The sequence below is a fragment of the Hypanus sabinus genome, chromosome 28 (genome assembly GCF_030144855.1).
Source record: "Hypanus sabinus isolate sHypSab1 chromosome 28, sHypSab1.hap1, whole genome shotgun sequence".
NCBI classification, from domain to species: Eukaryota; Metazoa; Chordata; class Chondrichthyes; order Myliobatiformes; family Dasyatidae; genus Hypanus; species Hypanus sabinus.
In genome coordinates this window covers 6224211-6240345 of record NC_082733.1, presented here as the reverse complement: position 1 = coordinate 6240345, position 16135 = coordinate 6224211, and the positions used below count along the sequence as shown (strand labels likewise).

Below are 16135 nucleotides of genomic sequence, written 5' to 3'. Positions count from 1 at the left end.
TGATAGTGAGGAAAAATGTTCGGCTTAGATCTTCATGCTGAAAATTAGTTAACACTGGAATAAATAGGTTGTGGTCACTTACAGTGCCTATAAAAAGCATTCACCACCACCCCCCCGGCAGATTTCATATTTTATTGTTTTACAACATTGAATCACAGTGGATTTCATTTTGCTTTTGTTTTACAAAAAACACTGATCACCAGAAAAAGACTATTATGTCAAATTGAAAACAAATTTCTACAAATTGGCCAAAATTTATGACAATTATTAAACATAAGTGATAGTATAATTACTCACATCATTGAAGTCAGAATTTAGATAAAGCACCTTCGGCAGCAATTACAGCCTCGAGTCTTTGTGGATAGGTCTCTATCAGCTTTGCACATCTGGATACTTCCCATTCTTCTTTACAAAACTGCTCAAGCTCTGTCAGATTACAGGGGGGTTGTGAGTTAACAGCCTTTTCAAGTCCAACCAGAAATTCTCAATTGGATTGTGATCTGGACTCTGACTTGGCCACTCCAGGACATTAACTTTGTTGCTGTTGTAAAGACATTAACTTTGGCTTTATGCTTGAGGTCACTGTCTTGCTGGGAAACATTTCTTCTCCGAAGTTGCAGTTCTCTTGCAGACTGCCTCAGGTTTTCCTCCCAAATTTCCCTGTATTTTTCTGCACACTTTTTACCCTCCACCTTCAGAAGCCTTCCAGGGCCTGATGCAGTGAAGCATACCACAGAATGATGCAGCCACCACAATGCTTCACGATAGGAATGGTGTGTTTTTGATGATGTGCGGTGTTTGGCTTATGACAAACATAGCATTTAGTCTGTTGGCCGAATAGCTTAATTTTGGTTTAATCAGATCATAGAACATTCTAACGTCTGATTTCAGTCTCTCAGGTGCCTTCTGAAAAACTCTAACCGAGATTTAATGTGAGTATTTTTTTCCCAAACAGTGGCTTTCTCTTTGTCACTTCCCCATAAAGCTGCGACTGGTGAAGCACCTGGGCAACAATTGTTATATGTGCTGTCTCTTCTATCTCAGTCACTGAAGCTTGAGACTCCTCCAGAGTTGCCATAGGTACCTTGGTGGCCTCCCTCACTAGTAGCCTTCTTGCACGATCACTCAGTTTTTGAGGACAGCCTGCTCTAAGCAAATATACAGTTGTGCCACGTTCTTTCCATTTCTTTATGATTGACTTAATTGAACTCCAAGGGACATTCAGTGACTTGAAAATTTTCTTTTATCCTTCTCTTGACTTGTACTTTTGAAACTTTTTCTTGGATTGCTTGGAGTATTCTTTTGTCTTCATGGTGTAGTTTTTGCCAGGATACTTACTCACCAGCAGTTGGATCTTCCAGATACAGGTATTATTTTACTACAATCAATTGAAACATCTTGACTACACACAGGTAACTGCCACTTAACTTATTATGTAACTTCTAAAACCAATTGGCTGTACTAGTGATGATTTGGTGTGTCATGTTAAAGGGAGTGAATGCTTATACAATCAATTATTTTATATTTGTAATTAATTTAGAACACTTTGTAGAGATCTATTTTCACTTTGAGACAAAAGAGTCTTTTTCAGTTGATCAGTGTCAAAAAAGCCAAATTAAATCCGCTGTGACTCAATGTTGTAAAATAATAAAATATGAAAACTTCCAAGGAGGGGGCAAATTCTTTTTTTTAAACAGGCAATGTAGATGTTTCTGTCAAAGAAAAATGCAGTTTCTGGAGGCATCTAATGTATCTAAAATTAGGTCTTAAAAGTAATCAACCAAAGTAGTTAGTGTCTGACTTTTATAAACTAAACTTAATTTAAGCTCTTTCCTGCTTATAAAAGGCTCAAAACACAAAAGACATTCACTCTGCTCATCTCTGTGAAATAGGTCTAATTATGTCATTCCCTTGTTCCTTCTCTCAAGTGCTGCAAGTTTTACAAATATGTATGTATTAATTTCTCTTATGCAAGTACATACTGAATATTTCCACTACACATTTAAGCTATGAATTCTATCAGTAATTTACTGTGTCAATAATTCAACTCATCTCTCCATTCTTCCTTGTCAATTGATATAAATTTGTGACCCTTTATAGTCAATCTGTCTGCCACTGAAAATTGTTTCTTGGTTCTGTGTATGTTAAAATCTTTTATAGTGAATATACCCAACTTTCTCTATAACCATATCAAGTTCACTAACTTCTGCACAAGCGAAGCTCTTCGTTCCTGAAATCTTTGCAATAGATCTCCTTTAAACCTGCTCAAGACATTTGACCTCCGTCCTGCAGTGGGGTGCCAAGATCTGAACAGTATCATGGCTGAGGTCATTTGTAAAGACTTGGCATGATTTTTTTCTTTTAATTCTTTTCTTCTGCACCCACAGCCCATATTCCAATATACCCTAAGAACAACTTTATTAACATGTTCTGTGGCATATGAACACAATTAGGGACAAGTTCCAGTTTTAAACATTCTACTTTACCTCACCCAACCTCCTCTTAGAGGGTGGGAATTGGTGGGAAGCGAAACAATGAGACCAAGGTAGATTATCATAAGAGGAAAAAAACACTAAAGTTTATAAGACACTATACTTTAATGAAGTTTGTGTCAATTTTGTTATTGTAGGTTGTAACAGCATTTAAAAAGAATAATTTTAAGTAACTATTAAGAATTTTACTGTGTCTATCCATTTTCCAATTTGTAGGGAAAATTCACAGCCACTCAACAACTCTTCTTAATATAGCAATGTGGTCTTCACAGGCTAAACCAGCAGATAATTGCCCTTAACATTATGCTGAACTACCTTCTTACCCTGTTGCAGTCCTTGAGGTGTGGGTATACCGACAATGCTATAAAAGAGGGAGATACACGATTTTGAGCCAACAATGGTGAAGGAACAGCAATATATTTCCAAGTCAGGCTGGTGTGAAGTTTGGGGTGAACCAGGAGGTGATGGGTTTGGTAGGCACTGCCTACGGAGTACTGGTAAGTTGCTGCAGTACATCCTGTAGATGATACAAAATTACTGCAAATGTATATTAGAGGTGGAGTGAGTGGATGGTAGTTATGGAGTGCCGGTCAAATGGGTTTCTAGTTCCTGTATAGTGACATCAAGTTCTTAAAAGAAAACCTGCACATTTCTGTTAAGTATATGCTTATTTGTGAACAAAGTGTATTTTCTTAGTGAGTTTGCTGAAAGTGGGCTTCACAGTTTCCTTCAGCTACATGCTGGTCACATGACATTTCAGCAGACCTTCATCCTCTGTACAGGCAACATTTCTTTCACTAACTAGCAACATAGAACCATAGAACATCACAGCACAGGCACAGGCCTTTTGGCCCTTCTTGGCTGTGCTGAACCATTTTTCTGCCTTGTCCCACTGACCTGCACCTGGCCCATATTCCTCCTTATACCTCTCAACCATGTACCTGTCCAAGTCTTTCTTAAATGTTAAAAGTGAGCCCGCATTTACAACTTCATCTGGCAGCTCATTCCACACTCCCACCACTCTCTGTGTGAAGAAGACCCCCCCAAAGTTCTCTTTAAACTTTTCCCCCTTCACCCTTAACCCATGTCCTCTGTTCTTTTTCTCCCTTAGCCTCAGTGGAAAAAGCCTGCTTGCATTCACTCTATCTATATCCATCATAATTAAAAAAAATATAAAAAACAATTTAAAAAATATTTCTTCCATTCCTTTAAACATGACAATCTTGCATAATGTTCCACTTGCTCCTGTGGGTGTCTCTCTCCATTTTAATATATAGCTCCTCTCTGCTCATGGGATGCATTGCAGCCATGCAATTTAGCAAAAATGTTGGATAACCATGCAGAGTTGGCATAGAACCCCCTCTAACCAGGTATCTCAGTATAGCAGCTATCAGTGTTCATTAATTAAATGATAAAGGATCAAAGAATTGCTCAATTTCATCTATTTTCCTTTTAACATAAACTTCTTTAAACCCTCTACATAATCCTTAATTATTCAGCTATTGAAGGTAATGAGCTTTAAGTTGGGTTTCCTATTACAAGATCACATAGATAACATTTCAAAAACCTGAGGCAATTTATGAATGTAGTTTACTTCACTTCATACTGTCACTATAGGCAGATGGTATTGGGCAAATGAGAATATCACCATTTGTCATTGCCAGTACTACAACTTTTGCCACATCTAATTATAATTGTCAACAAGGTTTTAATATTGCATCATTTATTGGCTTCCTCCTCTGCTTCAGCTGATACACAGCATTCAATGTTGACTCATGAAAACATCAAGGAATTATGCGTATTGCCTTAACTTTTTCCACCATACTAAATAATATTCCAGATTTTCTAACTGATATTCTCTGGACAAAAGAAAATCTAAAAACATATCACTTTCTTTGATAGACTAGATAATCTGATGTTGTGCAAAGCTGAATTATTTTTAAAGTTTTTTTTGTTTCTGCATTGGAGTCAGAGCACTTTACGATACCTACTTTTATAGGTAAATATCAAGCTGTCAAACTATCACTTGGGTGAAAAGTAGTAAATACTCATTTACAAATATGAATAAATAAATAAATATAAATAGCACAATATATGATTTTAAATATTTGTTGAAGGATTCTTACTGTGCATTATCCCTGGAGTTAATCCAAAAACCTTTTAATAGGGCTTCTTCTAAAAAAAATTCTGCAACAGTGATCCCTGAGGTTTCCTTCATCTCTCAAAAGGAAAAGCATCAAAGCTAATGCGTCATATAAACTTCACTTCTGGCTGTGTCATATATGCAAGAGGGCAAAATAATTTACTGAAATTTCAACCCAAGTAAAATATCCTTAATTATTCAGATATTGAAAGTAATTAGCTTTAGCTGGGTTTCCTATTACTAGACCACATAGATAACATTTCCAAACACCTGAGGCAATTTCTGAATGTAGTTAGTTGACTTTATTTCACCCTGTCACTATAGGAAGATGGTAATGGGCAAATGAGAATATCAACAGTTTTACATTTCCTTTCTCTGCTAACAAAAAGCTAAAAAAAACTTCCAAAAAGAAAGAAATAACAAACTTAGATTCACATTTTCTGACCAGAGAAATGCAAAATGTGTACAAGTGAAACAAAACAAATTTGCTTCCTTTAAATGTTGAGGTGAGGAGACTTGGCTTGGGGTTTGAATTTGGTGAACAAAAGAGAAAACAGCAGAGCTGGATGAACATATGGTCACAATCTTAGTAATAGGGTAGAAGTTGAAAGACAAATGTATAGAGCTTGAAGATAGCAGATAATAAAACAAAAAAAGCAGTTGGTTATTTAACAAAGTTTTAACAAAGCAAACTAATGGAGCTTGATGTGCTTCAGTGTCTGTGTCTCCAACTTCAGGGCGTTAAGGTGAAAGGGTAGATTTTGCTGGAATAAAGGAAACTAAAATTGTGGAATTATGCAAATCTGATATTACAAGGAATGGAAGATCAAAGAAAGCACAATTTGAAGTTTGAAAAAATGCATACTTCTATATAAAGGATCTGAGGAAGTATATTTTTCAGGAATTGACCTAAGCATAAAATTAATATGTTCTGGTGATGACATTATACAAAATTGCATTTTGGTTTGTTTCTAATTTTCAAGGAAATTTATCATTAGAACATAACAGAATCCGCACATAATTGTGCCCATCTGATTTTCAGAAATTTATCAGGATAAGGAAATCAAAATCTTGATATGCTTACACAATCAAGTTTGAAAGTTAATTTCATGATTAACAAATCTGAGCTATCTATTCAGACAACCTACCAGTTACGGCAAAGAAATAAAACCTCCAGGCTACCCTGCGATAGCTGATGGACAGAAATCAAAAAGGAAAAGTATGAAAAAAATCAAAGACAAATAGCATAAAAGGAAAGAGTAGCAGAACAAAATGGGGACAAACAGCCATAGAAAAATGTCAGGGAAAGCAGAGCATCAGGGACAGTTGAGAACAAGAGGAAACATGCTTCCATAGGAAGAAAGGAAGTGAACAAGGAAGCAGAAACTGAAGCAAAACTAAAACCTCTGAAGGAACTCATCGGAGCAGACAGCAGTTGTGGATACAAAGGATTGACTGACATTTTAGGACGAGACACTGCATTTCAACCCCAGTTTTTGGCTTTCCTCTGCATGCACAAATGCTGCCAGACTTGTTGAGTTCCTCCAGCAGTTTTTTGCTCCAGATTCCAGCATCATTAGTCTCTCATATCTCTGAAAAAGACTGGATTTCTTCATTCAACACGCCAAAGCCTTTCCATCTTGTCAACAGACATTACCCAAAACATCAATGATAAGAGCCAAAATTAGTTCAAGAACAGCATTCCCAAAGCTTGAGTAAATCTATAGTTACTAACTCCCCGAAGACAAATGTAGCTGTGAGTTGTTAGATTCAAATAAGAATGGAAGATGTGATATATTAAGGAGTCACATTTCTCTGGAATATATAGTACAGAGTAAAAGAAAAATGCAGGAAAGAAAAGAAGATCTCAGATGATGGCTAGGAGGAACAAGATTACCAAAGCCACTTGCTGCCAGAAAGCTCAAAACTCAACCAATTCATCAGGGCTGCTGAAGGCTCTTAATTCCAACCTAGATTTCATATTTTTTTATTTAGGAATGAGACCAAAGGACACAATTCTAATGATTGTTAGGTAACACGATCTTAGATTTCACAATTCCCCTTTCTTGTGGGGATTGACAAATAGTTAAAAAAATAACAATTATCTTCTCTTAATTCCCATCAGGCCATTTAATGGAGTGGAAGTTAAAAGATTACTCAGTAAAATACATTTATCAATTCCAGAATTTCCAAACTAAATTTACAGTACAATACAGCCAAACATTTTAGAATATCTGGTCTGCCTCACCAGTGAGTGAAGAGAGTTTTCATAATTAGGAGATGATGGAGCTCCGCCTGGTCTTGACCACTGGTTAGCACCTGTGTAAATTAAGATCCATGGTAAGCCATTTCATAATTTGCAATTGGTTACAATGTGAAAACAAAACCAGCTCATGTCAAGGCTCCTGTTCATGGCAGTTTTGAAGAATGAAACTGCAAATCTATAAAAAAAAAGTACAAATTTAAATTCAATACACTAAATGTCCATTGTTGGAAGGTACCACCTACGTATGTAAATAGAACAAATTCACTACTTTATGCAAATAAAACTACTAATAGGAACAAGCAGTAGTAAATCAAGGCAACCTTTTTGAGACAAACAAGTGAATCTGCAGATGCTGGAAATAAATAAAAACTCAAAATGCTGGCAGAACTCAGCAGGCCAGACAGCATCTACGGGAGGAGGTAGTGACAACGTTTCGGGCTGAAACCCTTCATCAGGAGTAAAGTAACATGGGATGGTGGAGAGGGGATAAGAAGTGGGGGGAGGGATGAATTAGAGAGCTGGGAAGTGATAGGCTGGAGGGAAATGGGTTGGGGGGAGATTACAGTGGGGGAAGGGAGAAGAGAGAAGAGAGAACCAGACTAAAATAATAGATAGGGATGGGAGTAAGGGGGGGGGGGGCAGGGGTATCAACGGAGGTCTGTGAGTTGGATGTTCATGCCTTCAGGCAGGAGGCTACCTAGGTGGGAGATAAGGTATTGCTCCATCGACCTGCGTGTGGCCTCATCTTGACGGTAGAAGAGGCCATAGACAGATGTCGGAGTGGGAGTGTCTGTGGAATTGAAGTGTGTGGCCACAGGGAGATCCCGCCACTGCTGGAGGACTGAGCGCCGATGTTCGGCGAGACGGTCTCCCAGTCTGCGGCGGGTCTCCCCGATGTATAAATGGCCACATCGGGAGCACTGGATACAGTATATCACCCCAGCTGACTTGCAGGCCTCACCTGAAAGGACTACCAGGGGCCTCATATAACATATAGGAGTATGTTAGCTCTCCTATACTGGGCCATCTGTTTGTGAAGTGATTGTTTAGCCTCAACAATATACAGATCTGTGCAGTTCTCATTGCATATGACAGAATAGACAATATTGCTCTGCTTACTTTTGGGTATAGGATCCTGGGGTGGATGAATTTCTGTCTGAGTGTTTTGTAGGTTTGACATAGGTAAGGACCAAAGCAGACGGAAAAACATAGTCATCCCATATGTAGCTAGAGTTTCGGAGAAACTCAGAAGGATTTTCAACAAACACCAAATCCCTGTGTTTTTTAAAACTACAAATACACACAGAAACTCATTCACCCCAAGGATCCTATACCCAAACGCTAGCAGCAATATTGTATATTCCATCCAATGCAACGAGAAATGCACAGATCTGTATATCAACAAGACAAAACAATCACTTCACAAATGGATGGTCCAACACAGGAGGGCTAACACCTCACATCAAGATTTGGCTTTATATCTACACCTAAAGGACAAGGGACACTCCTTTGATGATAACAATGTGCACATTTGAACAGGGAGGACAGGTAATTTGAAAGAAGGATTAAAGAAGCTATCTTTGTTAAACTGGAAAACCCATCCCTGAACAGAGCAGGTGGGTACGACACCACCTATAAGCTACTTGCAATGCAGTCCTAACATCTTCACCCCAGTGTCTCCACAACAGTTCACATCTCCATTCATGAAAAATTGTCTAATAACCCTCTCATTACCTCTAAGACTCTTAACAACCCTCATGTGGTTGCTATTACCTTTAAACAACTTTACAAACCAGAAATCTATCTACCATGGATTAGAACTGAAGCCTCTCAGATGGGCGGTGAAACAACTTCTAGACAACGCAGCAAATCCAGTTCCCTTGATTTACTACTGCTTGATAATCAATGACCTGGATGACTGAGAACCTTACTGACAGGAACCTGAAGTGCCACCATAAAATTTGGAAATTAAAACACAATGGATGTTGTAAATCTCCAAAGTCGAAAATACTGCAACTATTCAGCAAGTCAGAGAGCTTCTGAGACAAGCAGAGATAAAAATTCAGGCTTCTTGGGTTTCTTCTCTCTTCATGGATGTTGCCAATTCTAAAACATTGTTTTAGAATTTTCTGTTTTAATTCTATAAAAATTACTTTATACCATAAGACACAGGAGAAGAATTATACCACTTGGCCCAACATGGCTGATTTATTACCCCTCTTAACCCCATTCTCTTGCCTTCTCCCCATAACCTTTGACATCCTAAGAACCTATCAACATTTTCTTTAAATATATTCAATGACTTGGCCTCCACAGCCACCTGTGGCGATGAATTCCACTGATTTGTCATCCTCTGACTAAAGAAGTTCCTTCTCATTTCTGTTCTAAATGGTTGTCCCTTTATTATGAGGCTGTGCCCTCTGATCCTAGACTTACTCACTCTAGGAAGTATCTTCTCCAAATCTACTCTGCCTAGACCTTTTAATATTCGAATAGTTTCAATGAGATCACCCTCATTCTTCTTAACTCAAGCAAGAATGGGCCCAGAGCCATTAAATGATCATCGTATGTTAACCTTTTCACTTCTACAAACGTTCTCGTGAACCTCCTCTAGACCCTCTCCAATGCCAGCACATCTTTTTATAGATAAGTGGTCCAAAACTGCTAATAATACTCCAAGTGCGGTCAGACCAATACTTCATAAATCATCAGGATCACATCCTTTTGCTCTTATATTCTCGTCTCCTCAAAATGAATGCTAACGTGCATTTCCCATCCTTACCACTGAACCAAACTGTAAATTTACATTTAGGGAAACCTACACAAGGACTCCCAAGTCCCTTTGCATCTATGATTTTTGAAATTTCTCCCTGTTTAGAAAATAGTCTAGCTTGTATTTCTTCTACCAAAGTGCATGACCAAGCAGTTCCCTACACGATATTCCATCTTTGTAAGTTTTTTTGTAAGAAGTGTATGCCACTTCTTTGCCCATTCTCCCAATGTGTCCAATTCCTTCCGCAGGCTCTCTACTTCTTCAATACTACCTGCCTCTCCACCCATTTTTGTATTGTCTGCAAACTTGACCATAAAGTCATCAATTCCATCATCCAAATTGTTGACATTAAAAGAAGCAGTTCTAACACCAATCCCTACTGAACACCACTTGTCACCGGCAGTCAACCAGCATAGGTTCAATTTAGTCCCACTCTTTACCTGCTGCCAGTCAGCCAATCTTCTATTCATGCCAGTATCTTTCCTGTAATACCACGGGCTCTTAACTTATGTGCAGCACCTTGTCTTGAAAAATCATTTCCATTGCCTCCATTATTTCATCAGCAACCTCTGTCCTGTCTTCCTTTCTCTTCACCATCTACACCTCGGACTTCAACTACTGCACAGAGTCTTACCATCTTCAGAAGTTTTCTGATGACTCGGCCATAGTTGGATGCATCAGCAAGGGAGTTGAGGCTGAGTACAGGGCTACGGTGGGAAACTTTGTCACATGGTGTGAGCAGAATCATCTGCAGCTTAATGTGAAAACGACTAAGGAGCTGGTGGTGGACCCGAGGAGGGCCAAGGCACCAGTGACCCCTGTTTCCATCCAAAGGGTCAGTGTGGGCATGGTGGAGGATTATGAACTGACAATAAACTGAACTGGTCAAAGAACACTGAGGCTGTCTATAAGAAGGGTCAGAGCCATCTCTATTTCCTGAGGAGACTGAGTCCTTTAACATCTGCCGGACGATGCTGAGGATGTTCTATGAGTCTGTGGTGGCCAGTGCTATTATGTTTGCTGTTGTGTGCTGGGGCAGCAGGCTGAGTGTAGCAGACACCAACAGAATCAACAAACTCATTCGTAAGGCCAGTGATGTTGTGGGGGTGGAACTGGACTCTCTGATGGTGGTGTCTGAAAAGAGGATGCTGTCCAAGTTGCATGCCATCTTGGACAATGTCTCCCATCCACTCCATAATGTACTGGTTAGGCACAGGAGTACACTCAGCCAGGGACTCATTCCTGCCTGTGGCCATCAAACTTTATAGCTCCTCCTTCGGAGTGTCAGACACCCTGAGCCAATAGGCTGGTCCTGGACTTATTTCCACTTGGCATAATTTACTTATTATCATTTAATTATTTCTGATTTATTTTACTATATTTCTACTCTATTATTGGTTGGTGTGACCGTAATGAAACCCAATTTCCCTTGGGATCAATAAAGTATGTCTGTCTGTCTTTCAGAACCCTAGAGTGTCATCCATCTGGTCCAGGTGCTGTATCTTCCTTCAGACTATTCAGCTTTCCAAGCACCTTCTTCTCAGTAATAGCAACAGCACTCACTTGTGCCCCCGACACTCTTGAATTTCTGGCATACTGTTAGTCACAGTGAAAACTGATGCAAAATACTTATTCAGTTCATCCGCCATTTCCTTTTCCCCATTACTACATTTTCCAGCAATCAATATCCACTCTTGTCTTTCATTTACCCTTTCATATATCTGAAATAAATGTCTGGTATCCTCTTATAATTTTGGCTAGCTTGCCTTCATATTTATTTTTTCTCTGCTTATGGATTTTTTAGTTGCCTTTTGTTGGTTTTTGAAAGATTCCCAATCCTCTAACTTCTCACTAATTTTGGCTACATAGTATTCCCCGTCTTTTACTTTTATGTTGCGTTTGACTTCCCTTGTCAGCCATGGTTGCCTTTAGAACACTTCTTCCATCTTTGGGATGTATTATTCTGGGCCATCCAAAATACACCCAGAAACTCCAGCTGTTGCTGTTCTGTTGTGATTACTGCTAGTGTTCACTTCCAATCAACTTTGGCCGGTTCCTCTCTCATGCCTCTGTAATTCTCTTTACTCCACTGTAATACACTTACACTTAAGCTTCCTCCTCTCAAACTGCAGGGTGTATTTTACCACATTATAATCACTGTCCCCCCCACCAAGGGTGCCTTTACCTCAAGATCCCTCATCAAAGCTGATTCATTACACAACACCCAACCCAGAATAGCTGATCCCCAAGTGGGCCCAACAAGTTGCTCGAAAAAAACACCTTAGAAACACAGAAAACCTACAGCACAATACAGGCCCTTCAGCTGTGCTGAACGTGTCCCTACCTTAGAAATTACCCAGGGTTACCCATAGTCCTCTATTTTTCTGAGATCCATCTACCAGTCCAGGAGTCTCTTAAAAGACCCTATCGTGTCCGCCTCCACCACCGTCACCGGCAGCCCATTCCACGTACTCACCATTTTCTGCGTAAAAAAACTTACCCATGACATCTCCTCTGTACCTGCTTCCAATCACCTTAAAACTGTGCCCTCTCATGCTAGCCATTTCAGCCCTGGGCAAAGTCCTCTGACTATCCACACGATCAATGCCTCTCATCATCTTATACACCTCTATCAGGTCACCTCTCATCCTCCGTCGCTCCAAGGAAAAAAGCGTTCACTCAACCTATTCTCATAAGGCATGCTTTCCAATCCATGCAACATTATTGTAAATCTCCTCTGCACCCTTTCTATGGTTTCCACATCCTTCCTGCAGTGAGGCGACCAGAACTGAGCACAGTCCTCCAAGTGGGGTCTGACCAGGGTCCTATAGAGCTGCAACATTATCTCTCGGCTCCTAAACTCAGTCCCATGATTGAAGAAGGCCAATGCACCATATGCTCTCTTAACCACAGAGTCAAACTGCGCAGCAGCTTTGAATGTCCTATGGACTTGGACCCCAAGATCCTTCTGATCCTCCACACTGCCAAGAGTCTTACTATTAATACTATACTGTACCATCATTTTTGACCTACCAAAATGAACCACCTCACTTATCTGCATTGAACTCCATCTGTGACTTCTCAGCCCAGTTTTGTATCCCATCAATGTCCCTCTGTAACCTCTGACAGCCCTCCACACTATCCACACCACTCCCAACCTTTCTGTCATCAGCAAATTTACTAACTTATCCCTCCACTTCCTCATCCACGATATTTATAAAATTCACGAAGAGTAGGTGTCCCAGAATAGATCCCTGAGGCACACCACTGATCACCGACCTCCACGCAGAATATGACCCGTCTACAACCACTCTTTGCCTTCTGTGGGCAAGCCAATTCTGGATTCACAAATCAATGTCCCCTTGGATCCCATGCCTCCTTACTTTCTCAAAAAGCCTTGCATGGGGTACCTTGTCAAATGCCTTGCTGAAATCATATACACTACATCTACTGCTCTACCTTCATCAATCAGGCTCGTAAGACACGACTTGCCTTTGACAAAGCCATGCTGACTATTTCTAACCATATTATGCCTCTCCTAATGTTCATAATTCCTGCCTCTCAGGATTTTCTCCATCAACTTACTAACTACTGAAGTAAGACTCACTGGTCTATAATTTCCTGGGCTATCTCTACTCCCTTTCTTGAATAAGGGAACAACTCCGAAACCCTCCAGTCCTCTGGAACCTCTCCTGTCCCCATTGAAGATGAAAGAACATCATCAGAGGCACAGCAATCTCCTCCCTCACCTTCCACAGTAGCCTGGGGTACATCTCATCCGGTCCTGGCGAGTTGGTGCTTTCCTCTTTCTTAATATCTACATGCTCCAGCTTTTTAGTCCATTGTAACTCATCCCTACAATCGCCAAGATCCTTTTCCGTAGTGAATACTGAAGCAAAGTACTCATTAAGTAACTCTGCTATCTCCTGTTCAGTACACACTTTTCCACCGTCACACTTGATTGGTCCTATTCTCTCACATTTTATCCTCTTGCTATTCACATACTTGTAGAAAGCCTTGGGGTTTTCCTTCATCCTGTCCACCACAGCCATCTCATGGCCCCTTCTGGCTCTCCTGATTTCTTTACTAAGCTCCTTCCTGCCAGCCTTATAACTTTTTAGATCTCTACCATTACCTATTTTTTTTTTAACCTTTCGTAAGCTCTTCTTTTCTTCTTGATTAGATTTACAACAGCTTTAGTACACCATGGTTCCTATACTCTACCATTCTTTCCCTGTCTCATTGGAACGTACCTACGCAGAACTCCACGCAAATATCCCCTGAACATTTGCCACATTTCGTCCGTACATTTCCTTGAGAACATCAGTTCCCAATTTATGCTTCCAAGTTCCTGCCTGATAGCCTCATTTTTCCCCTTACTTCAATTAAACGCTTTCCTAACTTGCCTGTACCTATCCCTCTCCAATGAAGGATCATTGTGGATCAAGGTGAAGGAGATAGAATTGTGATCACTATCTCCAAAATGCTCTCCAACTGAGAGATCTGACATTTGACCAGGTTCATTTCCCCAATACCAGATCAAGTAACTTCCACCCACAGAGACTCCGTAGACAATCCCTCCATGTCTTCCTCCTTTTTTGCATCTGTGACACTATCTCTGATCAACAGTGCCACACCCCCACCTCTTTTGCCTCTCTCCCTGTCCTTTCTGAAACATCTAAAGCCTGGCACTTGAAGTAACCATTCCTGCCCTGAGACATCCAAGTCTCTGTAATGCCCACAACATCATAGCTCCAAGTACTGATCCATGCTTTAAGCTCATCCGCTTTGTTCATAATACCCCTTGCATTAAAATAGACACATCTCAAACCATTAGTCTGAGTGCATCCCTTCTCTATCACCTGCCTATCCACCCTCACACAGTCTCCAAGCTTTCTCTATTTGTGAGCCAACCACCTCTTCCTCCATCTCTTCAGTTTGATTCCCACCCCCCCAGCAGTCCTAGTTTAAACTCTCTCCAGTAGCCTTAGCAAATATCCGCACCAGGATATTAGTCCCGCGGGATCCAAGTGCAACCCGTCTTTTTTCTACAGGTCACTCCTGCCCCAAAAGAGGTCCCAATGATCCAGAAATCTGAATCCGTGCCCCCTGCTCCAACCCATCAGTGACGCCTTTATCCTCCGCCTCACTCTATTCCTATACTCACCATCACGTGGCACAGGCAATAATCCTGAGATTACTACCTTTGTGGCCTTGTTTCTCAACTTCCTTCCTAACACCCCATTGTCTGCTTTCAGAACCTCTATGTTGTTGGTACCACAATGTACCATGACCTCTGGCTGTTCTCCTTCTCACTTCAGGATATTGAGGATGTGATCAGAAACATCCCGGACCCTGGCACCTGGGAGGCAAACTATCATCCGTGCTTCTTTGCTGCGTCCACAAAATCACCTGTATGACCCCCTAACTATAGAGTCCCCTATCACTGCTGCCATCCTTTTCCTTTCCCTACCCTTCTGAGCCACAGGGTCAGACTCTGTGCCAGAGGCACAGCCACTGTTGCTTCTCCCAGATAGGCCATCACCCCCCCCCCCCCCCCAACACCCAAAAGTACTCAAGCAGGAGTGCTTACTATTAAGGGGCACAGCCACTGGGGTACTCTCTAGTATCTGCCTCTTGCCCTTCCCTCTACTGACTGTTACCCACTTATCTGCCTTCTGAAGCCCCAGTATAACTATCTGCCTACAGCTCCTCTCTATCACCTCCTCACTCTCCCTGACCATACAAAGGTCATCAAGCTGCATCTCCAGCTCCCTAACGTGGTCCCTAAGGAGCTGCAGCTCGATGCACCTGATGAAGATGTGGCTGTCTGGGTGGCTGGGAGTCTCCTGGACTTCCCACATCTGACACCGAGCACAGAACACCGGCCTCTTGTAGGCATTCTACAAATTCCCTCTCTTGGGATCCAACAGCAGCCTGATTTTCTTAATCTACCTGCCTATTGAAATCCCCCTGAAATATAACATTGCCCTTATTACAGGCTTTTACTATTTCCCATTGTAATCTATATCCGACATCCTAACAACTCCCAGAGTCTTTTTAACCTTGCAGTTTTTTAACTGTACCCACAAGGATCTGCCATCTTCCGATCATCTGCCACCTCTTTCTATGGATTTGATTTCATCTTTTACCAACAGTGCAACCCCACTCCCCTCTGCCTACCTTCTGTCCTTTTGAAACAAGGGGTATCCTTGGACAGTAAGCTCCCAACTTCGAACTTCAGCTATGTCTCAGTGATGCCAATGTCATCCATGTCCATCTCTAACTGCGCTAACATATCATCTACCCTATTCTGTATACTGCCTGCATTTAAATATAACACCTTCAGTACTGTATTCGTCACCCTTTTCTATTTTGCCCCACGTTAACACTTCACCGCATCCCACTGTCCTGTCCATCGTCAGTCTCTGCATTATAAATACAAGCAGCCTAAGAGGCAA

At 40.9% G+C, this 16135-nt stretch overlaps 1 protein-coding gene across 7 annotated transcripts in view; it reads right to left on the bottom strand.

Annotated features, from left to right (window-relative positions):
* The window catches only part of tcf12 (transcription factor 12), a 345614-nt gene that overhangs the window by 37843 nt on the left and 291636 nt on the right, over positions 1 to 16135 (bottom strand). For all 7 annotated transcript variants that reach the window (XM_059952545.1, XM_059952550.1, XM_059952543.1 and 4 more), the window contains one exon: positions 6884 to 6954. In XM_059952545.1, the coding sequence (XP_059808528.1) occupies positions 6884 to 6954 (71 nt within the window). The remainder of the gene's footprint in view (positions 1 to 6883; positions 6955 to 16135) is intronic.